General features: G+C 53.9%; 2 protein-coding genes across 8 annotated transcripts; one reads left to right on the top strand and one right to left on the bottom strand.

Moving 5' to 3' along the window:
• Window positions 1-935: 935 nt before the first annotated feature.
• Window positions 936-15,132, bottom strand: SLC38A5 (solute carrier family 38 member 5). Of its 3 annotated transcripts, none has more exons than XM_027608263.1 (16): window positions 14,950-15,132; window positions 8,681-8,734; window positions 8,513-8,588; window positions 7,983-8,098; window positions 7,808-7,881; window positions 7,108-7,200; window positions 6,905-6,983; window positions 4,917-4,999; window positions 4,557-4,615; window positions 4,321-4,458; window positions 4,074-4,153; window positions 3,355-3,455; window positions 3,005-3,120; window positions 2,041-2,185; window positions 1,843-1,946; window positions 936-1,383 (listed from the first exon to the last, which is right to left on the bottom strand). In XM_027608263.1, exons 2-16 carry the CDS (start codon window positions 8,731-8,733, stop codon window positions 1,282-1,284), a joined length of 1,419 nt encoding a protein of 472 aa, XP_027464064.1. In that variant the 5' UTR covers window position 8,734; window positions 14,950-15,132; the 3' UTR covers window positions 936-1,281. The 3 variants fall into 3 exon arrangements, with proteins under 3 accessions (XP_027464064.1, XP_027464063.1, XP_027464065.1); XM_027608262.1 differs by lacking the exon at window positions 14,950-15,132 and adding an exon at window positions 10,158-10,210; XM_027608264.1 differs by lacking the exon at window positions 14,950-15,132 and adding an exon at window positions 9,107-9,139.
• A 2,318-nt stretch (window positions 15,133-17,450) lies between these two features.
• FTSJ1 (FtsJ RNA 2'-O-methyltransferase 1) lies at window positions 17,451-26,298 on the top strand. 5 transcript variants are annotated; one of them, XM_027608934.2, is made up of 13 exons: window positions 17,451-17,724; window positions 19,286-19,430; window positions 19,699-19,768; window positions 19,868-19,958; window positions 20,300-20,378; window positions 22,082-22,134; window positions 22,220-22,273; window positions 22,360-22,462; window positions 22,567-22,650; window positions 23,334-23,437; window positions 23,528-23,725; window positions 23,944-23,985; window positions 25,722-26,298. In XM_027608934.2, exons 2-12 carry the CDS (start codon window positions 19,310-19,312, stop codon window positions 23,974-23,976), a joined length of 990 nt encoding a protein of 329 aa, XP_027464735.1. In that variant the 5' UTR covers window positions 17,451-17,724; window positions 19,286-19,309; the 3' UTR covers window positions 23,977-23,985; window positions 25,722-26,298. The 5 variants fall into 5 exon arrangements, with proteins under 5 accessions (XP_027464735.1, XP_027464737.1, XP_027464734.1 ...); XM_027608936.2 differs by having other exon boundaries at window positions 19,272-19,430; window positions 23,340-23,437; XM_027608933.2 differs by having other exon boundaries at window positions 19,272-19,430.
• The last annotated feature ends 377 nt before the right edge of the window (window positions 26,299-26,675 follow it).

Genomic DNA, 26,675 nt, shown 5'->3' with positions numbered 1-26,675 from the left:
ACCATGTGACTCGCTCCTTTTGGCCAATCTAGGACCCAGCTCCTAGTCTGCTTGTGAGGCTTCCCTGATGACCCCCCCGCCATCCCAACACCACACTCAACATCACTTATTTTCCTCATAGTGCATATCTTTTTTAATTTTATTTTTATAATCTTTATACCCAAGTAATCTTTATACCCAAGGGGCTCGAGTTCACAACCCCGGGATCAAGAGTCCCATGCTCCACCAACTGAGCCAGCCAGGTGCCCCTCATGGTGTTCATCTTTATCAGAAATGATTAATCTCTTTTCCTCTCTTCGGCTAGATCGGGGATCAGCAAATTTTTTTCTGAAAAGGGCCAGATCATAAATAGCTGAGGCTTGGTGGGCCATGTGGTCTCTGTTGCAATTCCTCAGCCCTGCTGTACTAGCACTGAAGAGCCATAAACAATATGTAAGTGAACAAGCATTATTGTGTTCCGATAAAAGATCTGCAGACACTGCAATTTAAATTTCATCATTTTCAAGTGTCACAAATTATTCTTTTTTGGATTTTTTTTTTCCCAGTCAGTTAGAAATGTGCAAACTATTTTTGGCTCAGTGGCCACACAAAGAGGCAGCGGACTGCTGCCTTTGGCCTGTGAGTCATGGTTTGCCTACTTTGGTGCTAGATCACCATCTACAGGGATTATGGTCTGCTTGATTCACTGTTGAAACCCTAGAACCCAAAACAGTGCCTGGCACCCAGGAGGCTCTCAGTAGATGTTTCTCGAGTGAGGAAATGAACAGAACGATGAGTTGGGTGGCAAGTTACCGAAGGAGTGGAGACGTGAGTGAACATTCGAGAGCCGGTTCAATCCTACGCTCAGGGCTTCAGTTTACCCGTGTCTGAACCTAGGCAGGCTCCCCCAGGAAGATTTATTAGAAAGAGATCAGAAGGCTGAGGCCAGAGTTGCAATTCAGCATCTTTATTCTTCCCCTTTAGCTCGAGGGTGATCCTGACAAACAGCTTCTGCCAGGAGAGGCAGAAAGGACTGGGCTGGGCGGGGATTCCCCAAGGACCTGGTCTCCTCCCGCGGGGTTGGGTTGGGCTTAGGGCCATGATCCAAGCTCAGCATCCCTGCGGAGGAAGGAAGCGGACCACTCTGCAAGCTCTGTGGCCCCCCTACCTCCAAGAGCCATGTTAATGGGAACCAGCCATCTCCACACGCCAGGCTTGAGGGACCTGGAGAGCGGCCCCATCTTCCTCCACATGCACGGGAACATGCATGCGCACAGGGGCCCAGGGCGGAGCAGGGCAAGGTCAGTGTCCGGACACATGGCTCTGGCCTGTGGCCCAGTTGGCAAACATAAAGCCTAGACTGATGGCCATGAAGAGGACCCCCAGGAGACCAAAACACAGAGCCTGTGGACGAGAGGGAGAGAAGATGGGGCTGGTTGGCTCTCCACACCAGCACTCCTGGAAATGTTCCTCAAGCCCTCCATCCCCTCTAGAGTGCCCCATTCATTCCTGACCCTCCTGCTCTCTCCCCTTCCTTAACACCAGCCCCTTCCTAAGAATTCTCCATCTTTCTAGAACCCTTCAGAGAGTATTCTCCTTTATCCTCCTTGAAAGTGCTCCCGACCCTTTTCTAATAGCACTCCTTCCATCTGCCTGTAGAATGCTCCCTCTGTCTTGGCAGACCCCGCTGGTGCTCTGTCTGCTCAGCCCCTTCCTAAGACAATCTCCTTCATTCTTCCAGACCACCTGCCCTCCTTTCCCCCAGCCCCCTCGTGACAGTGTTCCTTTTTATCCCTGGCCATCCTGGGGTGCTCCCTCCTCAGAATGCTCCCTCTTTCCCCAGCCCTCCCCTGGAATGCTCACCTGGATCTTAGGCCAGGAGTACAGGGGCTCCACCTCAGATGGCACAATGCGGAGGTAGAAGATGCTAGGAAGGATGAAGATGAGGCTGGGGGCTGAGGTGGACCCTGGAGGACAAGCAGGAGGGACAGAAATCAATGTAAGTTTGGAGTATAGGGCACCTATTAGGTGGCGTCTGGGACTGGGGCTGGGGGTACTAACCAATAACCCCAAAGATATCCCGGATGGTCGGCACGCAAATGACAAGAACATTGACCAAGACAAGCAGGATCAGGGCAATGGCCACATGTCGTGGCCAGCTGAAGTCCCTGCTTGGGAAGAGCAGCTGCTGCAGGGCCCGGCGGATCTGTGGTCAGAGTAGGGTAGGACACCAGTCAGGGCCCAAGAGCTGCTGCCCCCCTCCGTGTGGTCATCTGGCTTGAACTCCACCCTCTGAGCATCCATCTGTGCCTCCACCCCACGTGAGGTCCCTGATCCTCCCTCCATCTGACTATCTACATGTCTACCTGGTCTGAGCTTCCATCTGTACCTCCACCTTCTAAATGAGCATCTTGCCACCCTTCTGACAATCCATGCCTCTTCCTTCTGTCTGATCACCCGTCGATGCCTCGACCCGCGCTCTGGAATCTCTGCCTCCCTGTCTGACTGCCCTCCTGTCCTTCCTTCCATTCCGTCTGAGATCCCTGCCTCTGTCGCCATCTGACTAACCTCTCTCTCCCTCCTCTGTCTAGTCATCCCACCGCTCCCCCCCCCCCCGCATCTGAGGGCCTGGTCCCTCTTATACCTCACTATTTCTGCCTCCACCCATCCTAAGGGATGCTGTCCATCCCTGTCTCTTCATTCTGACTGTCCATCTCTCTCCGCCTCTACCCTGACTATTCCTGCCTCCCTCTTCGGCCTGGCCCAACACCTGGTGCCTCCTCCCTCCAGCTGACTACCCCTCCCCTCACTCATTCTCTCTGTCCTGCCACCGATGTCCCCTTTCTGTCCGACCCTCAATTTTTGCCTCCTCTGTCCACCTGACAACTCTGCCTTCCCTATTGTCCATCCCTGCCTCCTCCATCCGTCTGTCCGTCCGTCCGCTCCCGCCTCCGCCCCGCAGCCGAACACCCGTGCCTCCACCCTCCACCCACGTCCGTCCGCTCCGTGCCCCGCCCCCACGTACAGGGAACAGCACGACCGGCACAGTGAGAGTCACTGCAAGCAGCACGGCCAGGCGCACGCAGAGGATGAGCAGGTCCTGCTGGCTATACATGTGCAGCATCTCCGCCTCCACGCTATCTGGGCCGCGGGGCACGGGACACAGGATGCACGGTGTGGCGGGAGCACTGAGACCAGCGCCCCGGAAACACACACACACAGACACACACACGGCAACAAAACCCACATGTGCGACGTGTGTCCCCTCTTTGGAAACTGATGGGTCCGGGGCACGGAGGGAAAGAGCTCAGGCTCCTGCCCGAGCAGTCTGCCCAGTCCCCACTCCAGCCCCCACCTGGCCCCAGCCCCACTCACTGTAGAAGGTGAGGTATCCAAAGGTCGCTGTGAGCCCATACATGCAGAACATGGCCCCAATGGACACGTTGGCCACGGCCTGCATTCTGTGCTTGGAGGGCCTGAGTCATAGAGGTTATGGAACTGTCATGCCCAGACCCCTGGACTTGAGGTAGGCCCCTCAAAAGGAGCCCAGGCCCTCCAGAGTCCCCTTCTTCCAGAGCGGATGTCCAGCTGGTACACACTGGGATGCCCATCTCTACTTCCCCTGTGTGACTAGCCAAGCCTCCCTCTGTCCATCCATCTCACCGCATATGACCATCTTTGTCTAGCTCCTCTGTCTGACGACCTCTGCCTCTCCCTCGCATCTGACCCCCATGCTGTGCCCCTATCTCTTCACCCACACGTCCCTCCATCATATCCTCCCTGCCCCCCTGTTGTGTCCACCTGTACCCCACTCTCTCTGACCATCCCCACCTCCTCATCCCCATCCATGCACGCTACCCCCTCCATCTCATCATTTCTGCCTCCCCACACTGCCCATTCACGCTTGCACAGAATATTTAAGCCCTAATCAGTAAAAAGGCTCTGCCCGGCACACCCCCGCCCCCGACAAGGCCACCTCAAACCCCTCTCCTGGCGTGATCTAGCCACGATCGAGCCACAGTACAGGACTGCTTGAGGGATTGTGGGACATTATGACTATCGCACCACCTACGCCCACTTGCCTGCCCACTCACCGGCAGAGCTCTGTGTAGATGGGCAGCACCTCAGGGTGGCAGACGAAGGCAAAAGCCATTATGGGCACTGTGTAGAACATCTGGGGGAATGGCCCACATACCCGAGATTAGAACCTACAGGGGTCTCTCCCCCACCCTTCTTCCCCCTGGCCCCACCATGGAAGCCCCCTGATGTCCGATGCCCAGCTCCGTTCTCAGCAGGATAGGACCAGAGGTGCAAGCTCTATACACGCACCCGCACACCCACCTGCGAGTCCACGGTGAACATCTGGGCCTCACAGCTCCTGTTGAGTCCCTGGATGGGAAGGCCCGGGGGATTCTTGCTCTCCACTGCTGTCTCATTGAGACCTACAGCACAGCCAAGCTGGAACTTCTTGTAGATGACCTGGGGGAGGGTGGGGAAGCGAGGTCACGGGGAAGCCTACGTCCCCATGTTCCAAACTCTTTCTTTGCTTTTTTCATGTCCTTCTCCCTCAGACTCACCGAAATGAGGAAAAACAGCATACAGGTCAAAGAGAGACCACTGGTATACCCCAGGTAGCCTGCAAGGGGTAATACACAGAGCCTCAGAAATCAAGGGACCCCCCCCCCCCGTATAGCAAATATCAAACCCTAGTTTGGCCTTTCAGGCTACCTCACCCCACTTAGGCCACCCTTTTGCACAAGCTTTTACTTCTACCCGGACCCACCTCCCCTCCATAGCAAACTCCTATTCATCTGTTAAAGCCCACCTCACACAAGCTCTCCCCTGGTATGTCACCGCCCTTGAAAATGGGGGTTTTCTCAATCTGGCTCCCCTTCTCTAAATCCACTATCCAATGACCAACACAGGAAGCCTCTTACCCAAGTGTCTCATGAGGGCCAGTGGCAGGATGATTAACACACTGACAATGATGATGAGGAGGTTTCCCTTCAAGAACCAGCCCCTGGGGAGACAGGCAAACACAGTGACTAGCTGCCTGCCAAAGAAAACCGTCAGGCAGGCGCTCATAGAAGACAGCCGAACAGATGGATTTCTGCCTGCAGTCGGGGGAGATGAGTCGACGCCTCAGCTGTGAGAAGTCATTCAAGCCGTCACAGTGACAAATGGCACAACGGGATGGGCAGAAAGAGCCAGATGGATAATCAGACTGTCAGTCGAACCCTGTCAAAGGGACACAGCTAAGAACACACACACACACACAGCCGGACAAAACTGTGCCGTCAGACTCACAAGCGGACATACAACCAGATGGGCAGACAGGACCCCGAATCAGTGAGACTCCCACAGTCCCACACACGGTACCGGACACAGAGTGAGTCCTGACCCTGGTGCGTCTGACGGGTCGAACAACAGTCGGATGATCAGGCAATGGCACAAAGTCAGACAAGAAGTCAGGAAGACACACATGTGGTTGTCTGAACAGCTCAAGGTGTGTGTTGAACACCTCAAAGTAGCTGGGCCACCTTGGCCACACAACCAAAGATCGAAATGAGGCAAAACCAACCAGCTCTTGTTGGGACCCAGCTCAAAGAAAGAGTGGGATCTGTACAGATATTGGAGGGTGGTGCCTAGGCAAGACAGTTAATACAGAACCGGCTGAAAAACTGCTCATTTGTCCAAAAGAATTGTATTAATTGCCTACTATGTTCCAGGCACTCACACACCATCTCGCACACACAGTGACACAGAAACAAACCGACAAAGTACCACTGACCACATAGTCGCTGGGAACTAATTATAGTAATTAGATACACCTCGTCACACAGATGGTCAGCTACCTAAACAATTTCAGAATCAAACCCGAAGATCTAAGAGGATACACAGAGTCAGCCATCATATACAAACAACTGAACAGACTCAGCCAGCAGATGGATGGAAAATCAAGGGGCGCCTGGGTGGCTCAGTAAGTTAAGCGTCTGCCTTCGGCTCAGGTCATGATCTCAGGGTCCTGGGATCAAGCCCCGCATCAGGCTCCCTGCTCCGCGGGAAGCCTGCTTCTCCCTCTCCCTCTCCCCCTGCTTGTGTTCCGGCTCTCGCTGTCTCTCTCTCTGTCAAATAAATAAATAAAATCTTTAAAAAAAAAAAATCAAACATACCGTCAACTAGATGCATACTCAGAACAGTGGTCAAACACACATGGTGGGAACCATAGTCCAGAGGACATATTGTCATAGTTGAGGATCACACACACACACACACACACACACACACACACACAGCCAGAGGGAACTTGCCAGAAAAAAATGGCTGCCAAATTAAACAGAAATGGGAGTCCACTGGCGCATACAGTCAGAGCCAATCACATACACATAGTTGGCACCACAGTACACCACACGCTCACACTGACAGCCAGACAGATTTCGCCAGCCTGAGGGACCCTGAATCAAACAGAATCCGCTGGACGGGGAAAAGTCAGAGTAAGCAAATGTCAGACACACATGGTCGGACTCCCAGCACACAGGACACAGCTGTAGCCAGCTGTGGTCTAGCTGGCCAGAGAGTCTTCCAGTACTACGGTCCAGAACCAAATCCACACAGCTTCGGTCTACTTGATGTGTATAATCACATGGTCAGCCTCAGAGTCGACTGGACATACGGAGTCAGCTACCAGATAGAGTCAGCCAGAACAACAGTCACCAAAACCAACCCGTGGTCTACTAGATAGAGCAACGGTCACACACGCTGTTGGCCTCACAAAACAGAAGCATCACAGTCTGACCCCACTGGCCTGCCCAACAGTCTCAGAACACCTGGGAGTCAGCTGGGCACAGAGTTGAAGAGAGCAGGCAGACTGCACAGGTAGACTCAATGGCCTGCCGGCCAGAGCCAAGGGGTGTTGCTCACTCACCCCTCGGGGTCCATGTCCAGGAAGGTGCCGATAACCAGGGGGAGTTCGGATTTGATGATGAACAGGTAACTGGACATGGCTGGTGCAGGTGGGGGGAGGTATAAGCAGAAGGATTCCCCTCATCCCCCCAGCCCAGCCTGAGGAAGCCCACCCCACCCCACCCTCTTCCCCCAAGCTGATCCCCTACCTCCCAGAGTCCTCACCCCCAACATTGTGCAGACAGATCACCGCAGCCACCACTACCTTCCCCGCGGGCCCCAGAGCCCTCTGTCCCAGCTGCTCATAGGCTCGGATCCCTGGGGTAGGAAGACAGGAGGGAATGGGTTGTGGGTCCAGGAGGCCAGGCCAGGGGTGAGGGGGTGGGGGGTGGGCCCGAGGGTCAGGGAGCTGAGGAGTTGGGACTGGGGGTAATTGGGTCTGATTGATGGAAGCTGGAGGTGAGAGTTAAGCAGTTCGGGGTGGGGTTGAGGTGGAGCCTGGGAGGTGCGATCTGGGACCAGGGAGAAGGTTGGGGGCTGGAGGTGGGTAGCGGGTGTCTTGGGGTCATGGGGCTGGCTTCCACAATTAGGGGGAGCTAGAGACTGAGGAGTGGGGGTTAGAAGCGGAGTGTCGTAATCTGGGTGTGGGGAGGGTCTGAGAAATGAGGTTTGGTGTCAGACTGAGGGTGAGGGATGAGGATTGGGAGGTGGGGATCTGGGAGCCCAGTTAAGTTCTCAGGGCCACTGTGCAGTCTGAGAGCTGGAATCCAGGGAGTTGAGGATGGAGTCTGGGGTCCTGGGTCCGAGATCTGGGGGTGTGGTGTGTTCATAATCTAGGGTTTGGGTTATAAGGTCTAGGGTCTCAGGTCAGAGGGCTGGGTCCAGAGTCTGGGGTCCAAGATACGGGTTGAGCTCCAGGCCTTACCTACAACGCCAGCACAGGTCAGCAGGAGATGGATGGAGTATGAAGACAGAAGAGCAATGCATAGCAACAGGGCCCTGTGACAGATGGCCCAGCTCAGACTTGGCCCCCAGGCCTCCCGCTTGGCCCACACAGCACCCCTGCCCCACCCCACGCCCACCGGCTGCCCAGGACTCACAAGAAGAAGAGGACCCCTGTGTGGGCCATGGCATAGGCCAGTCCCAGGATGCCGCTGCCCATGATGGCGTTGCTGAGATTGAACACTGACATTCCAAACGATGTCTTCCCCTCGAACTGTGGGGAAGGAGCCAGGCCCGGGCACACAGGGGGAGGGAGACCAGGTAAGGAGACCAGGGCTGGGGCCCAGGAAAGACTAGGGGAGAAGTGACTGGGGCGCGGAGAAGCCCAGAAAGGGCCTAGGATGGAGGCTAGGAAGGAAAAGGAGTTGAAGCCAGGGAGAAGCTGGAAAGGCAAGAGCTAGGAAGGAAGAGCCAGGAGAAACTTCGGAGGGGAGAAGCTGGAAGTGGAGAACAGGGGAGGGCGCAGCAGTCACCAGAGGCAAAACAGCTAGGGAGGGGAGCAGCTGGGGACCGGGGAGCAGCTGGGGCAGGAAACAGCTAGGCAGGGAAGCCCCGGGAAGAGGGAACAGGAGGGGAAGAGAGGAGCCGGGCAAGGTGCAGCTGGGACAGATCCTGTGAGGTCACTCACATCCATGAACTCGATTGGCTTCCTCCCTGGAGCAGGAGGATGGCTGGGCAGGAAGCCTTCGCGTTCCTGCCTGTAGCTGGAGAGGGCAGAGAAATCCGGGGTGGGGGGGTGGGGGGGTGAGGGGGTAATCCTGACCCCTGGCCTTGTCCCCTTGGGCCCCTGACTCACCCCAGAGCATCCGCAGGGAGGGCTCCGTTCATCTTTGGGTCCTGCAGCTCCATGCTGTGGGCCAAGAAATGGGGGCAGGGGGTCAGAGATGAGGCAGGGGGGCTACCAAGTGGGGAGAGCTGGATCGAGAGGGTAGGGGGCCAGACAAAGACAGATGGAGAACCAGAGAGATGGGGAGATAAACGGAGAGACTCAAAGACAACAGTGAGAGGCAACGGAGGAAGACATGGGAGGCAGAGAAGGGAACCGGAGGGGGAGAGATGCCAACAGTTACTCAGACAAGCAGAAAAAGAGGGCAGCGAGAGACAAATAGAGGGGGAGGGGGGAGAGAGACAGAGAGAAAGGGAGAGAGAGAGAGGGACCCCACAGCGGACGACATGGCCATCTGGAGCTGGAATAGCCTGTCCTCCCAGACCCCACACTCACTCAGTCTCTCTTGCTGCCTCTTTCCTTGCCGCCCCCCCCCACACACACACACCCCCCTCCCTCCACCCTCACCGCTTGGCCAAGCCTCTCACTCCTTACAGGGACACGTGTCGGCCTGGCTGCCCCACCCCTCCTAACGCCCCCTACCCCCCTCCTCCCAGCCTGGGCCCTGAGCCTGAGCCCGGAGCTGATGCAACCTGTTGAAGGAGCTGGAGGTTGGGGGGAAAGGGGGGGGCGCGGGCTTGGAGACCCTAGCCCCCTCCCCAGGCTGCAAATTGCTCTCTGCCACAACTCTGAATATCCTCACTAGAGGCCAGAGACAATTCCCCAAACTGAGCCTCCTTCCAAGGATACAAGTGACCCGGGGATACCCATTTAATCCCCTTTTTAGGGATTAGAGAAGTATTTTTCCGGGACCGCTGTCGAGTCTTAAACACTCGTTCTCCTGGCAGAAGTAACTTTAGAGACGCTTCCAGACTTAAGATCCTTCCTGGTCTTGGGGTGTCTCAGGAACCTGCCCTGAGCCCTAATTTCCCCTCCTGAGGATGAGCTATCTCTGAGACCTTCATCAAAAGCCCCCTCCCAGGGCTTGATGCGTTTCTTGGGGTGGGGGTGATCCGCAATCCCCAAGCGAGCCTGGAGCCCCGGTTTTCTGGATGGAGTGTCTCCGAAGAAACCCCCAGACCAGAGCTCACTTCCTGGGAGTGCGGTATCTCAGAAACCCCCATGCAAGGTGCCCATCACCGCTAAAAGTGCCTCCGGGAAACCCCCTCCCCAAGCCCCGAATCCCCTTCCCGGGAAGGGGACGCCTCTCAAGGAGCCCCATCCTCAGTCGCGAGCACTCTCTGGAGACTCTCGCCCACTTCTGAATTCACTTCCTGGGAGCAGGGCACCAAAAGGACTCCCCCTCCCATTCAATTCCCCGCTAGCGCTAAAAAGGTCTCCAGGGAATCCCCCCCCACCGGAGGTTCCTCCAGGAAACCTCTCCCGGGATCCCCACTCGTGCGTCGGGGTCTCCGGAGCCCCATCCCGGCCAGCGCCCCCTCCTCACCTCCCTGCTCCTCTCAGCTCCCGAAGCGGCAGTAACTCACTAGGGCTCTGGGACCCCACGGCCGGCGCGGCTCCCCCTCCGCGGACCCTGCCCCCGCCCCGCCCTGTAGCCAATCAGCTCGGCCGCGCTTGCGAGGTGGCTAATCAGCGCCGCCCGAGCCGCATCTGGCCCGCGGATTATTTTTTTTCTGGGAAGAACTTTTAATTTTAATTCAGTTTCCCTCCATCTGGCTCTGGGAGGAGGAAAGGGGGTGGGGGAGGAGGGCGCTTCTCTCCTTCACCTGGACCCACGTGGAGAGAGACAGAGGTGTGTAGGGGCTTTGAGTGGGGAGGGGGGGAGGTGGACAGAAAGATTGAGGGAGTAGATCCACACCTAGAGAGAAGGGCCAGGCAGGCAGGGGCCGCTGACGCAGAGATCGGACACACAGCGGGGAGGGACAGATGGAGGGAAAAGGTGCAGAGAGGAGAGACAGAGATCGTAAGAGAAACAATCACAAAATAGAGATAGGCGGGCAGGAGAAGACAGCCGACAGGAGGACAGAAAGACAGCCGTGTTGTGGAGGATAGGTAGACAGGCAGAGGGGCAGTCGTAGGGAGAAAGAGGGGCACAGACAGACTCAGAGACAGGGTGTAGGCCCCTGGAAGCATCTGGAGGAAGGCAACAGGCAGTCAGGCCCAGGAATAAGCAGGAGAGACAACTGGAAGATAGACAGGTGGACGCAGCCAGACACATCCCCAGAGGCTGGGAACAGACACACCAGCCCGGAGAGACATGGGGACAGAGGGAGTGTTTGAGTCAGGGAGACACCTAGAGGGACAGATGACAATAGGTCGAGAGAGGCTGATTCAGGCAGAGGGGCAGACAGGGTGGATGGACAGGCCTGGGAGCAGCAAGGGGACAGGGACAGGGACAGGCAGAGCCAGGCCACTATAGACTGACCTCAGAGAGAGAGAGAGATAGCCTGGCCTAGCCAAAAATGGACCTTAGATCTTGGGGGTCCCCAGAGAGAGGCGGGGGGAGGGGGCATTTGTGGTTGGGTGGGGAGTGTGGATCTACACTGTCTGCAAACAAGGCACGCCCTAAAGTCCTGGACCCCATCCCAGGCTTTGGGTGGGGCCTGTCCACACCCTAACCGAGGAGCCCCACTGTCTGTGTGTCTGCCTTATATGTGGGTCCGTCTGTTCACTCCCATCCAAGCATGTGACAGGCATGTCTGTCCCAGGCAAGGCATGTGTCTCCTGCACAGAGTCAGGCGGATTGGACTTGGGGTCCAGGCCCAGCTTCCACCAGGCTGCTTGAGGTCCCGGTGGACAAGAGGCCTCTGTCCGGGTCTCTTCACCCTCCTGCCCACACACCCCCACCCCCCCACCCCGCCTACGGGGAGCAGAGAATTCCCGGAAAGGCCAGGGGCTGGCTGGGGCTTCAAAGCTGGCCCAGATGCCCCCACCCTACCCGCAGTCAGTCGGAGGAGGGTAAGGGACGGGGCGTTTACTTCCCCCCAGCAGGAGAGAGCCTCCTGCGCGCTCAGGGATCACAACCCCATCCAGGGCTCAGAATCGGAGGCTGACCCACCACCGCCCGCAGAAGTGCGCGCTTGCGCACAGACCCACAGCCGCACACAGAGAATATAGGCTGACAGATGAACACACAGAGACTGCACCTGGGGCGCCCAGGCCTTGGTACTGTCACATGCTCACAGCTGCACCAAATGACCTCCCACGACAGGGTATCATCACCCACACATGGACACAGGGCAGGCCCACGCTGATTTCCAGCCACTCCAGACTCACAGATATCATCATGCACAGACTTGGCAGCCCTACCCCAGGGAGCACACAGATAGGACTTCACACAGGTGACAACATCAGACGGGGGGTGCGGGGGTGGTGGGGCGGGGGTGGGCGGACATTGTCTCTCGTATGGATGATTCCAGCTTCAAACAATCCTGAAGGCCCATGTCCAGATTCAGGCTCTATGATGATACCTCTGTGCATGGGAACTCACATGTGAACTCGTGACCCCGGGTGACCACACAGGGCTCTCTCGTCACAGAGAGGGGCATTCACGGGCAGGCACGACCATACAGAGAAGCTGCCGTCACACACCCACACACCATCCCGGTTACGCAGACGGCCGCACACAGCCATGAACGCAGACAGCCGTTCGCAAATCAAGTCAGAAGAAACGTGCAGGGAGCGCGTTCTAAATTCACAATAACTACAGGTGCGTGGACAGGGAAAGCAGGGATGCAGAGAGGACACTGAACTGTCGGGATGAAGAGGAAATCCAGAAACTACATCTCAAAGGAACATGAAGAGGAAACAAAGGAACCAGATAGGACACATACAGTGGCCCCAAGAGAAACACCCATAGGGCGCGCGCACACAGTCACTCACCACAACCAGACACAAATATGGCGGCAGAGAAGAAAGACACACAGACACAGGAGACACGCACGTCCGGGCGAGACACATAAACACACTCAGCACCCATGAGCATTACAAAGGAGACACATAAACACCCCAGGGACACACACACCCAGCCCCATGTAGATGAACTGCAGAAGCAGACCGCAGCAAGGCACACGGTTGGCCAGGCAGTCACAGATACAAGATACAACCAGGTAAGCTACACAGGAAGGTATGGGTGGAGCTCACATGTGTGTGTTTGTGGCTGAGAACATGTACAGGCAGATGAGATACACTGAGGATATCCAAACACACACACACACACACACACACACACACACACACACACACACACTTCCCTGTCTATCCCAGCCTATTCTGCTGTCTCTCTCCTCTCATATTTCACCTCTCCCCCCCCCACGCCGCCCAGAGCCATTACACATCTGTGTTACAGACCAGCCAGGGAAAGAGACACCTGTCGGCAGAGGCCTTGGCCTACATGGCTATGGTATGTGTGTTGGGGGGCGGGGGGGGGATTGGCGAGGGGGAGAGGTGGCTAGGCAGGTGTCTAGATTTCAAGAAAAGACGAAGCGTCCTGTCCAAAGAACTAGTGTACCTTGGACAAAAAAACAGATGCCCCCACCCACCACATCCCAGCAGCAGTTTCCTGCCCTGATCATTCATGCCCCTGCCCTCCCAGGGCCTTCTTAGACCCTCCAACATTGCCCAGGGCCAGGCCATCAGGCACACAGCAGGTGCTCAATAAATGCCACGTATCAAGTGTCCTATTATCATCATTTTTATCTTTATTTCTGCCAAGTGACCTCTTCTAGGGGAGGGACAAACCCTCATCCAGCCCCGCGCCCCATAACTTAGCTAAGTTTCAGGGCAAACGGCAAGTGTTCAACATATGCTGGTAGGAGGAAAAACAAAGGGAAAGTGAAATCTGGCTGCGGAGGGAGGGCAGCTTGCTTTAGAAGGAACAGATGTCTTTAAGCTTGACCGAGGCCTTGAGTCTGTGCCAGGGATAAGAAGGCTTTGTTAGTTCATCGAAGTTAAGGTCCTTTCGCGGGGTCATTTAAGGCTTTTGTGGGTTCGGTAAAGCAGACTCTTGTGTGACATTTGGGATTGCGATCGAGTCTATTAGAAGTCGGTTTGGGTTCCTGTGGGTTCTTATAAGCAGATCCCTGCTTTCCATTAAAACAGGTCACTGCTCAGCAGCCTTCAGGGGAGGGAGCCACAGAGCCAAGCAGTTAACAGCGTGAGCTTTCCCAGCTCTCTCACTTACTAGCTGTGTGGCCTGGGGCAAGTTCTGAAACCTCGGGGTCTCCGCTTCCCCCGGGGCAGAATAACATCGAACTCTTAGGGCCCTGGGAAGACTGAATGAATTAATACAGGTAAAGCACTTAGAACAATGCCTGACCCACCATAATTGCTCAATAACATATTTGTGAAAGGAATTAATGAATTCTTCTCCGCCTGTGAAAGCAACCCCCCACTGGGCTCCATTTAGGATTCTAATCTCTCCTTTCATGCAGGCTCCCCACTGAGAGACTCTTCCGTCCCTCAAAGCAGCCCCCGGGCAGCAAGGCTTTTTGAGTCTGTGTCTGGTCCCCTGCACCTGGACCACCCCCGTCTTTCCCTCCCCCGGTAAGATGCCCTCCGCGGTACAGAGCTGGCCTGGCAGCTCCCCGCGCCTTGACCTCCTCAGGAGGCTGAGGGAGGACACCTTTACACTCAGTGGGGTGCCGGGTGGGAGCTGCAGGCCGACACCCTACTTCGGGAAAAGCCTGGGGAGTTCAGAGCCTGGATCCCGTCCCCCAAGTCCTCCAGCCCTGCTGGAGGAAGCAAGTTGCTTTGCAAAAAATTTAAACATCCTCTTTGTGAGAGGCAAGAAAACAGGACGTGGGAAGCATCCCACAGGGTGAACATGGGCCCCCAATGCCTGGCACCCCCTCCCCTCTGTGGAGCAGCGAGCGGCCAGGTGGCTTGAACCCTTGCTTTCTCACCCTTGCTCACCTCCGCAGGGGAGCCGTGTTCCCACCGCCCCCCACAAGGCCCTGGAGCGCTGCTGATCGGCCCTTGCTTCCTCCCCGGCTCTATGGGACTCCTCCGGGAAGTGCTTCTCTTCCTGTCTCTGCCCGTCTGTCTACACCTCCCAGGGCCCCCGCATAAATGCAGAACGCACCACTGAGGAAAGAATAAAGGAACAAAGCAACAAAAGGGTGGATTCAACTTAGGTCTACTGAATGCCACCTGTGTGCCGGGCCCCGTTCTAGGGCCGGGAGGCAGCAGCGAACAAGACGGAACAAAATTCCTGCCTAGTGAAGCTCAGTATTTCTAAGGAATGATGAATCAATCCTTGCAGTTCTTTGAATACTCACCAAGCTTGTTCTCACTTCAGGGTCTCTGCACCTGGTGTTGCCTGTGTCTGGAATGCTCTTCCTCCAAATATTCCTAGGGTGCGTTTCCCTTTAGGTTGCAGCTCAAATGCCACCTCCTCAGAGAAGTCTTCCCTGACTACGCTGTCTAAAAAAGCAACTCAGGGGCGCCTGGGTGGCTCAGTTAAACGTCTGCCTTCGGCTGATCCTGCGGTCCTGGGATCGAGCCCCACCTAGGGCTCCCTGCTTTGTGGGGAGTCTGCTTCTCCCCCTCCTTCTTCCCTTCCCCCTGCTCGTGCGCCGCGCGCTCGCTCTCTCAAATAAATTAATTATTCATTTTTTAAAAAATAAAATAAAAGACGGGGCGCCTGGGTGGCTCAGTCGTTAAGCGTTTGCCTTCGGCTCAGGTCATGATCCCGGGTCCTGGGATCGAGCCCCGCATCGGGCTCCCTGCTCGGCAGGAAGCCTGCTTCTCCCTCTCCCGCTCCCCCTGCTTGTGTTCCCTCTCTCACTCTCTCTCTCTCTGTGTCAAATAAATAAATAAAATCTTCCAAAAAAATAAAAATAAAATAAAAGAGCAACTCGACCCCTCTGTTCCTCTCCATCCCTTTCACCCTACTTTGTTATTCTTCATAGCTTTTATCACCACCTGACATAACATCATATATTTACACATATAATAGTATGTTTAATTTAGTACAGTTACTTTAGTAAGTAAATGTATATAGATGTCAGTATATTTATATATATCAGTACAGACGTTTAAAAGTCATATGCAGGGCGCCTGGGTGGCTCAGTCGTTAAGCGTCTGCCTTCCGCTCAGGTCGCGATCCCAGCGTCCTGGGATCGAGTCCCACATCGGGCTCCCTGCTCGGCGGGAAGCCTGCTTCTCCCTCTCCCACTCCCCCTGCTTGTGTTCCTGCTCTCACTCTCTCTCTGTCAAAAAAAAAAAAAAAAAAAAAGAAAGAAAAAAGAAAGAATAAATAAGTCATATGCATAAGATATGTGTATTTTATATATACTCTATACAAAATGCATAAATATATTTTCTTACATTTACATGTAACAGTATATTTATATTTAATTTCTTACTAACATATAACCTATACACTAATGAATATTATACATCACTATATTTCTACATAATCACATATACATATTAAGCAGCATATGTTTATACACCTAATGTAATATATAGCCTCCCTATATATCTATAAACGGGGGATAGTTACAGTAACTACTTCAGATGGTTGTTATCAGGATTAAAATGAGTTCAAGGAAAGAATCCAGCAGTGCACTGGAGCCTCGCACAGGTTTGCAGACTGCTTGTTCAATTTTCAGGAATTTCGCGAACCGGTTGTTAAAAAGCTATTATTTAAAATGAAATAATATAAACTTACAATTAAATAAATTAGATTATTTAAGGGGCGCCTGGGTGACTCAGTCGTTAAGCGTCTGCCTTCGGCTCCGGTCATGATCCCAGGACCCTGGGATCGAGCCCCGCAGCGGGCTCCCTGCTCGGCGGGAAGCCTGTTTCTTTCCTCTCCTACTCCCCCTGCTTGTGTTCCCTCTCTCGCTGTCTCTCTCTGTCAGATAAATAAATAAAATCTTAAAAAAAAAATAAATTAGATTATTTAAAAGGTGATACTCAAAACTCGTCACTTCCTGATTATTTTTACTGCATTTCACTATTCTCTACGCTCTTGAGGTCATTTACCCCTATTTGAACGGTATGGTAGAAATATTACATAATGCCGCACTACTGCATCTCTTCCAAACTCTGCGTCCCGTGACTACACGTCGGTAATTTAAAATCTGACAAGATGATGGTATGGAAACCACGGAAAATTGGCAAATGTGAGACATCAGGGCTTCCTCCCCACCCCCGAGCCCCCGCCCAAAGAACCGGTTGTTAGCCATTTATTTACCAGAGCACTTAGAATAGGTGCTTGGCACATGGTAAACGCTTTAATGAACGTTTCCATTACTATATTTACTTGCGCACCGGGTCGCGATGCAGTCTTTTTCAGTGGGTCGAAGTTAAAAACGTTTGAAGAACACAGAATTACAAAAGGACAGGCACTGTGCTGAACTACACCTATTCAAATCCTCCCAATAACTCTGTGAAGCCATACTACTTATTATCCCCATTTTACAGAGGGAGAAACTGAAGCTCTGAAAGGGTACTACTCGAGCAGCGCTATCAGTTAGCTGAAGTGGATACGAATCTTGCCACAGACCGGCTTCCGTGCTCTAGCGCACTTAATTAACGCAGTTTCCTAACTCTCACGACGCCAGCTGTAATTTCACTTCGCAGCTCGCGTAAAAGGAACGGGTTCCGCCGTGCCCGTTGCGTCTTGGGTAATGTAGTCCCCAGTGAACACGCCGGTCCAAAAAAGGAGGGGCGGAACAAAAGAAGAGTCGGTTCTGACCGCCTCGCGACGTTTGTGCGCGACTTCAGCAGCTCGAGTCGGGCCCGTTGCATGCTGGGAACGGCAGTCCGCGAGACGAACTACGTCGACACAAGATGACGGGGCCTCACGTTGTACGTTCAGGTCGGGTCCGCGCCGCGCCGGAGACTTCGCGTTCCACGATGACAGGCTCGCCACGCTGCGGGAGTCCGTAGGCATGCGCGACAGGCTTTCGGACTGACTGAGAACACAAGCTGAAGCCTTACGATTTCTGGCGAGTCTGCGCTCTCGCCGCGGCTCGGGCTGCGGCTCGGGCTGCTCACGGACCGGTCTCCTCGTCCCCCTCCTCCCCACCCGGAAAGCTAAGGTAGGCCCTGGGGCGCGGAGGACGAGGGTCCAGGCCGAGACAGTCGAGGCACGCCTGCGCTGTCCCGCTGGCGAGGGAAGGAGGGAAGTTCGCCTTCCGTGCTGCAGCCGCGTAGTCTGGGCGGCTGGTGCCGGTTGGGCTCCAGACCCACGGTTTGTCTGGAAGGGAACCGCTGTGCGGGGTCGACAGGGGGCGGGGGGGAGTGCAGGGTTCCAGATATCGGCGGAGCCTCCTTGAATGGGGTCTGGTGGTCCCAATGGGGACATGGGCTTTGAGTTAATGATGCGAGACCGGGAGCGTGGTCAGAGGGCTGTTAATGGGAGAGGGGCGTGGGTCGCATGAAAATACTGGAGGTCTGATGGGCGTGCTATATCGGGAATCGGTGGGGGCTAATGGGAGTGTTTTAGTCAACATGTTCATGGGGGCCAGGGGTGTGTTCATTGATGAATGAAGGGGTGGTAGAGTGGGCAACTAGAAAGAAGGTAGTGGGAGGCGGATGGGGGCGTGATCCCTGGGGGACTGCTGAGGTATGATATTAAGTTGATGAAGAGCGGTGAGACAGTAGTAATCCAAAGAATAATGGTGAAGCTATGGAGGGAATAAGTGAAGCCAGTGGGAGTCATGATCAAGGAACTAACGGGGGAAGTGATCAAGGAAAAGTGAATGAGAGGTAGGTGTGTTGTAGTCAAAGGGTTTTGGGGAGTCATGGCATGATAATTGAATTAATGGGAACAGGGAGCAAAGAGAAGGTAATAGTAAGCTGCTGGGGTGTGATCATCAAGTGATTATTGAGGGGGCAAGGTGGGCGAACTGATGTGTGATCATCAGGGATTAACATGTGTGGTAATGAAGGGGTTACAGGGGGCTAACGGTGAGATCAGTGAGGGATCAGTTGGAGGGCTGGGTTAATGGGAGCTGATAAATCATAGTAATTGAGAGCTTAATGGGGAACTCATAGGCCATGATTCTCTACGCATTAATGGAGGTTGGTAAGGATGTAGTAATAAAGGAGTTAGTGGGGGACTAATCATTTATTAATGGGGAGTGGGGTGGGGAGAGATTAAGGGGGTGAGGAGTACCATGAGGTAGTACTAGGATAATGGGGGTGAGAGCAAGGCTGATAGGGGTGTATGAATTTAGGGGCCCTGAAGACAGCTGGGGAGATGGTCAGTGAGATGTTAATGGGGGTGAGGTGGGTGAGTGTCACGGGGCTTGATGTGTGGAGTATGGGTGGGCAGCAGTGGGAGGCCCACAGGGTCGGTAATGGGTCATCTGTAAGTGTTGGGTTTGGGGATCTGTGGTGGTGAGTGGGGCAGTCTGTGGAGTGAGCAGGGCGGGTTCTGTGGGGGTGAGCAATGAAGCCTTAGAGCTCAGTGATGGAGTCCCTCCGGCCTTGTGAGGTCAGTGGGGTCAGGGACTGGGCTCCACTTTCCCCATCTGCTGAGTGAGCTGTCCTGGGGGTCCTGGGGCGGTTTGTGTGGTTCTCACTGCCCTGCAGACATAGATGGTAGCCCACTCCCCCAGTTACTGATACAGGGCAGCATCAGCTTACTGTTGGCAGGTCCCTGGGCAGACAGCGTGTGAGATGGGACGGACATCAAAGGACAAGCGGGATGTCTACTACCGCCTGGCCAAGGAGAATGGCTGGCGTGCCCGCAGTGCCTTCAAGCTGCTACAACTTGACGAGGAATTCCACCTCTTCCAAGGTCCCCACCTGGCGGGCGAGTCACTGGGGGATGGGGTGGGCAAAGGGAATAGACAAGTGGGCCATGTCGGCAGAGCTTCCTGTGGTAGGTGGGCTGACTTGGAGGGTCTGCGGGGCAGGGACGGGGCAGGAAGAGGGGCAGGTAACTTGGAAGGAGTTGGGCACGGATAGATGTGGGTGCTCCCCCAAGGGAAAGGGGTGAACTTTGCAGGGCTCAGGGTTGGAGAGATGGGTACAACTGACCACTACACCTTCCTGTGTGTGCTCAGGCGTGACACGGGCAGTTGACCTGTGCGCAGCCCCGGGCAGCTGGAGCCAGGTGCTGAGCCAGAAAATTGGGTGAGTGTGGGGACCCAGATGGGGCAGCTGGGAAGGCAGGCCAAGTCAGGGATGAGCCAGGAGTGACAACTGGGCTGACGTGGGCCATGTTGTCCACAGGGGCCAGGGTTCCGGCCATGTGGTGGCCGTGGACCTTCAGGCTATGGCTCCATTACCAGGTGTGTTACAGATCCAAGGGGACATCACCCAGGTAAGAGCGTGGTTGGGGGTGTTGGGGTGCATCCTGGGCGAGAGCCCCTCCAAACCTGGCAGCTACGGGAAGTGGAAGAGAAAGACAGAGAGAGAGTAACCAAGAGAACCCGGGAGAGTGTAACAGTGGAGAAACAGAGCCAGCCGGTCGTCATTTCAGCCAGCCAGCAGTGATGGGACTGGGTCCCCCGGAGATGGAGCCCGGTGTTAGACCAGTGAAGCCTGAGGGTTTGGCTGCCCCAGGGTTGCTGGCTCGGGCCATGGGCAGGCGGGGTTAGAGGGCTGCGGACGGGGGCGGGGGGGGGGGGGGCCGGGACCATTCGTCTTCCCTCTCTTCTGTAGCTGTCCACTGCCAAGGAGATCATCCAGCACTTTGAGGGCTGCCCGGCGGACCTAGTGGTGTGCGACGGGGCTCCTGACGGTAAGCAGCAGGGATCGGGAGGCCAGGCGGGAGCCCCGTGTGCATCCTTCTCTGTGGCTCCCACATCTGCTGGCTTCTTTCTCTATTTCCTTTTTTGTTTTGTTTTGTTTTTTCTTAAGAGAGGTGGGGGCAGAGGGAAAGGGAGAATCTTAAGCAGGCTCCACGCCTAGCACGGGACGTGGGGCTCGATCTCAGGACCCTGAGATCATGACCTGAGCCGAAATCAAGAGTCGGACACTGAACCGACTGAGCCACCCAGGCGCCCTCTGTTGGCTTGTTTCACCACTTCAGCTACTCCCTGCCTCCCCTCTGCTCTCAGCTGTCCCCCACCTCTCCCACATCTAGCAGTTTCTCCCTGCCCCTGCTTCCCGATCTCTGCCTCTGTCCCCTCCGTCTCCGTACCCTGCCGTTTTGGTCCGGCTGCTGTCTACCCGTCCCTTTGCTCATCTCTCATCTGCAACTCTCTGTTTCTATGGTGCTGTTCATTCCTATTTTTCAGTTAACCGTTCACTCGGTGCACATTTATTGAGCACTTGTTGTGTGTCGGGCACTGTTCCACAAGTGGGGAAAACATCTGTGAATAAAATTCTACTAATCTGACCTCATAGACCTGACGTTCTAGTGGGAGCAGAGGGAAAAGAAACAAATGATGGAGCCACATAGCATGCGATGAGATGATAGGTACCATGGGGAAAATCAGTGGAAAGGAGAAGGAGACAGGCAGTATCTGTTGGAACTTTAAGTAAAGTGGGTGGGAAGGCCCCCATAACCTTAGCACAGAGACTTAAAAGAGGTAAGGGAGTAGGCCAGGGGCATATCTGGAGAACAGTGCAGGCAAAGGGACCAGCCAGTGCAAAGGCCCTGAGGTGGGAGGGCATTTGGCATGTGTGAGGACCCGCGAGGATATCAGTGTGGTTGGATCAGAGTGAGCGAGGGGGAGAGTGGTAGGATGGGAGGTCAGAGAGGTGGCGGGATGGGGGGGGCAGATCTTTGTGTGGGTCCTTGTGAGGGCCACAGTGAGCACTGTGGCCTTTTCCCTGAGATGAGAGCTCAGAACCATGAGAGGGTTGTGAGCAGAGGAGGGCCATGCCTGACTCCGCCCGTGACCGGACCCCTCTGGCTGCTGGGGGCTGTGTGAGGGGCAAGGGCGGGAGGAGGCGGCCACGGCATAGCCCAGGCGAGCGCTGGGCGGGGTGGCGGCGGCGGAGATGAGGGGAGATGAGGCGAGAGGATTGATCCGGGAGATCTTGCGCAAGTACAGCCGACAGGACTTGCTAACGCTTGAACGTGGATGTGAGAAGAGAACGGAGGGTGTCAGCGGTACAGAGGTTTTTGGCTGGAACAACTGGAAGGATCAGTTGGGGGGAAGATGGTGTAAGGAGAGAGGTTTGAACAGGAAGGTCAGGAGTCTGGTCTTGGACGTGTCAGAGTCTGATCTGTGAGTCAGGCGCTTGGAGGAGCAGTCTGGGTTGGAGGTAAGAAATGATAATAATGATACTTGTGTATTAGGTTGTTTTGAAAATTGAAATGAGTGCCTAAGGGCTAGGAGCCCAGAACATGCATCCAGTTGGCAGATAGGAATTTGCACGCAGAACCTTAGTAGTAAGAGAGCCTGGGAAATGTCTGTAGCATCCCGACCTGTCTGGGACAAGGAGCTAGCCAGAACCAGATGGCCTCCCCTAACGCTGTTCCTCTTGCTGCAGTAACTGGCCTCCATGATGTTGATGAGTATATGCAGGCCCAGCTCCTCCTAGCCGTGAGTAACCTTGGCCGCCCCTGCCTCAGTTTGGACCCCTCGTGCCTGTCTCCACCTCCACCTTAGCCATTTGTCCTGCCCACAGGCTCTCAACATTGCTACACACGTGTTAAAGCCAGGAGGCTGCTTTGTAGCCAAGGTAAGCCTTGGAGAACCTGGCGAGGGGTAAAGAGGGGTCCTCCAGGGCCACCCTCACGCCTTCATCTCTGTCCCCTCGCCCTGCAGATCTTCCGAGGCCGGGATGTGACCCTGATCTATAGCCAGCTGCGCGTCTTCTTCTCCAGCGTGCTCTGTGCCAAGCCCAGAAGCAGCCGCAACTCCAGCATAGGTCAGTGGGGGTGGGAGGGCCAGGCAGGCGGATGCCGATCGCGGGCGTGCATCCTCTGCGGGGTGGAGGTAGCAGTCGTCCCTCACCCCACCTTCCACCCACAGAGGCCTTCGCTGTCTGTCAGGGTTATGACCCCCCTGAAGGCTTCCTTCCGGACCTGACCAAACCCCTGCTGGACCACTCTTACGGTGAGAGCCAGAGCCCTGGGCCCCTCCCGGGGCCAGGGGCGGGGGGAGGGGGGGAGACTCTGCCCCTTTCTGGAATTTATGTCTCAGGAGGGCCCTCAGCCCCACCCCTTGGTGGAAACTTACCCTTTATGGAACTTCTGTCCCAAGATGATCCTTAGCCCCACCCTCTGGTGGAAATTCCACCCCTGTATGGATGTTTTGTCCCGGGAGGATCTTCATCCCGGTCCTCTAATGGTTACTCTCGGATCCCGAGTCCTGCCCTAGGGGAGATTCCACCCACCTCAGATTCTAGCCTAGGAAGACTCGGTCATGCCCTCAGGTGGATACTCCACCCCTGTGCGGGAATTTTGCCCCGAGAGAGTCTTTAGCCTGGTCCCTAGTGGGAAAAGGCACAGAGCCTGCTCTTAAGGTGAGCACACTTGAGTGAGACAGGGTTCAGGCAGCATATGGTAGAATCACAGGTGAACATAAGGTGCCGTGTGAGAAAAGCAGGGGAGGGGGATGTTCTAGAACAGGTGATCATGGAGGGCCTCCCTGAGGAGGTGATCTGAACCAAGTGAAGGATTTCAGGTGGAGGAACTGGTAGATACATGGGGAGGACTCCATACCCTTGCTGTAGAAGGAGTCCCGACTGGTCCCAGGCACCCCAGCCCTGTCCTGTCTTATGTCTCCCTGCTTGTCAGATCCAGATTTCAACCAATTGGATGGTCCTACTCGTATCATTGTGCCATTTGTGACCTGTGGGGACCTAAGCTCCTATGATTCGGACCGCAGTTACCCACTGGACGTGAGTGCCCAACCAACAGTAGGCAGGTGGGGGGGGCACTGTCCTAGGTTCCCAGGTCCTCACTGTCCCCCCCACCATGTGTCCCTGCAGCTAGAGGATGGCTCAGAGTACAAGTATACTCCACCCACGCAGCCCCCCATCTCGCCACCGTACCAGGAGGCCTGCACGTTGAAGAAGAAAGGGCGGCTGGCCAAGGAGATCCGTCCCCAGGACTGCCCCATCAGCACAGTGGACACGTTGTCCCAGCCCCTGGCTGCTTCACAGCGCCACACCCTGCTGGCCTCTGAGGTCTGGAAACGTGTGGCCCAGGGCCCTCAGTGCCCTTTCTCGGAGCCCACATGATCCCCTCTCAGTGTACCTCTTTCTGCCCCCAAATCACAAGGTCTCTGGGGCCAAAACACTCCTCGCTGCCTCCCAGTAGCTGTAAAAATCAATGGGTAAGACCAAGTATAATGAATGGAAAAGCTTAGGCAAGTATCTGAGTCATTTTTCTTTTTCTTGGGTAGGTGGAAGACAATGAAATGAATTGTTCACCTTAACACATTCAGGTAAATTTGCCTTTTTATCTAACAGTTTGAGTAAAGGGCATCTTTAAGAAAAAGCTCAGAAAAATTTCACCTTTGGAATTTTTACATTAACTGATAAGATTTCAGTCAGCCAACCATTACTAAGTACCTGATGTCATGTGCCAGGACCTGCTTTAAGCATTTTACGGATTGAGGCATTCTGTAAACGTTTATTAAGCATGTGCTGTGTGCTGGGCATTGTTCTAGGTTGGGAGATAGAGCAAACAAAACAGGCAAATATCCTGGCCCTTTCTAGACTGAAAAAGAGGTAATGAACAAACAGCTTATGGATGCAGGCGTTTCTACACACAGCATACCCACAGGTACACTACGTGTGCATATACGTATACAGTTATAGTTTGTGTTTCACTGTATATAGCTTGAGTCAGCATATTGTGTGTATGTATACACACACACACACACACACACACGGGTGGGGGTGGGGGTGTGTATATGTAAAGGTAATAAGGGATATGAACTTTTTTTTTTTAATAAAGTAGGGTACAGAGGATCAGGAATTCCAGGGGTGGCAGTTTGCAGTTTTTTTGAAAGGGTTGTCAATGAAGGGCTCACTGAGGTAATGTTTGAGCAGAGACCTGAAGGAGATAAGGGAGAGCATGTGTGTGTTCATCTAGGGGAAGAGCATTCCACAGAGAGGGAATAGCAAATACAAAGGCCCTGAGGCAGAACCATGCGTGGTGTGTGAGGGAGCCGTCAGGGGCCAGTTTGCCCATTGCAGAGTGGGCCAAACCTCTCTGTGCTGGAGGACTTTTCATCCTCAGGAAGGCACGTCAGAGAAAGTCCCTTTCTGACAATGGCTTAGCAGGGTTTTTAGACCAAGTCTTCCATTAAAAGAAGTAAAAAGTACCTTTTAAAAAATGAAATGGCGAATCACGGTGGGAAAAGATTATTTACAGACCCTAGATATAGTTTCCCTGATATTAAAAAGTTCCTATAAATCAATAGGGAAAAGAAAATAGGAGATTGGCTAACGAGCACTGAAAAGCTGCTTCTCAGGGAAATGCAAGGTAACACTAAGATGACTGGCAATACCAAGTGTCCGGAAGGGTGTGCAACAATAGGAACCCTCCTATACACTGATGGCCGCTGTGGGAAATGGTTAGGCATTGTCTAGGGCTGCACGCGAGCCAGTGCTGCTCCTAAGAAATAAGTACTAGAATTCCTCACCAGCACTGTTGGTACCCCCAGACTAGATAGGCCCAAACATCCATAACTGCAGAATGGATCGTTAAATCCTGGTATATTCACAGTGGAGAATTACACAGCAATGAGAATGAACATCCTACAGTTATTAAAAATAACACCTTGTCACTCCTTAAACTGAACATATATAAAACATATGTAGATGTTGTGTATTTTTCTGTATGTTATGGTTCACAATAGAAGTAGGGGAAAAAAGTCACAAAAATGTTAGTACCAGGGCGCCTGGGTGGCTCAGTTGGTTGAGCTTCTGCCTTCGGCTCGGTCATGATCCCAGGGTCCTGGGATCGAGCCCCATGTCAGGCTCCCTGCTCAGTGGGGAATCTGCTTCTCCCTCAGCCTGCCACTCCCCCTGCTTGTGCTCTCTCAGTCTCTCTGTGAAATAAATTAAAAAAAAAAAATCTTTTAAAAAAATGTCAGTACCTGAGTGAACAATGATTACAGTAGAAGGAAGTGGGAAAATGTATTTTTAAAACTTTCTTTGTCCTTGACTTTAGGTAGCTGGCAGTCTGATACATCTCGGAAGCTGTTTGCTGTCGGGAAAACGAGAACCTGCGTTGATGAACTGGTTTTCAAATATCTCATCAACGGGTCCTGAACATCCACGCCCCGAGTGGGAACCTGCAACGACCACCGGGAACACAGCAAGGAAACAACATCACACAATGCCTGTCTACACCGCAGAGGAGAGTCTTGAGTGAGGCCTTGCCTCCTCTCTCAAGCTTTCCAAAGGTGTCCTGATTATGTCTAGAGTTTACCCCCAAAACAGGGGATCTTAACCTGGATAGAAATCAGGGGTATCTGTGAACCTGATGGAGGAAAATATTACATCTTTATTTTCACTAATAGAACTGAAATTTCACTCATAGGACCGAAATTTAGCTTTACCCCCCAATAGGAATGCTGGCAACAAATCACAATAGTAAAAGCAGTACCAGTTAGCCAAATCCGTTACTTTTTATGTTCCAGTATGGTTTTTGCAGGCATCTTGAAATGCTGTTCACATTTGTCACTACTTTGAATTATGAAAGATCTTATAATTTGATGTACTAATAAAAAAGTCCATATATTACTTTATCCCAGTGTTGTTTCATTTTAATATATATAGTAATATTTGTTCTCATTAACATAAGATATATCACTTCATATAAATTTTAAAGTATATAACCTAATTCGATATATAGCTATTGCAGAATGATTACAATAAGTTTAGTTAACACGCATCACCTCAGTTACAAATTTTTTCTTGTGATAGGAACTTTTAAGATCTACTCTCTTTTTTTTAAAGATTTTATCCATTTGAGAGAGCAAGGGTGCGAGGTGGGGAGGGGCAGAGGGAGAGGCAGACTCCCTGATGAGCAGGGAGCCCGATGCAGGGCTCCATCCCAGGACCCTGGGATCATGACCTGAGCTGAAGGCAGATGTTTAACCGACTGAGCCACCCACGCGTC

The sequence above is a fragment of the Zalophus californianus genome, chromosome X (assembly GCF_009762305.2).
Source record: "Zalophus californianus isolate mZalCal1 chromosome X, mZalCal1.pri.v2, whole genome shotgun sequence".
In the NCBI taxonomy this organism is placed as follows: Eukaryota; Metazoa; Chordata; class Mammalia; order Carnivora; family Otariidae; genus Zalophus; species Zalophus californianus.
The sequence above is the reverse complement of the archived record's forward strand: the minus strand, read 5'-3'. Positions and strand labels throughout refer to the sequence as shown.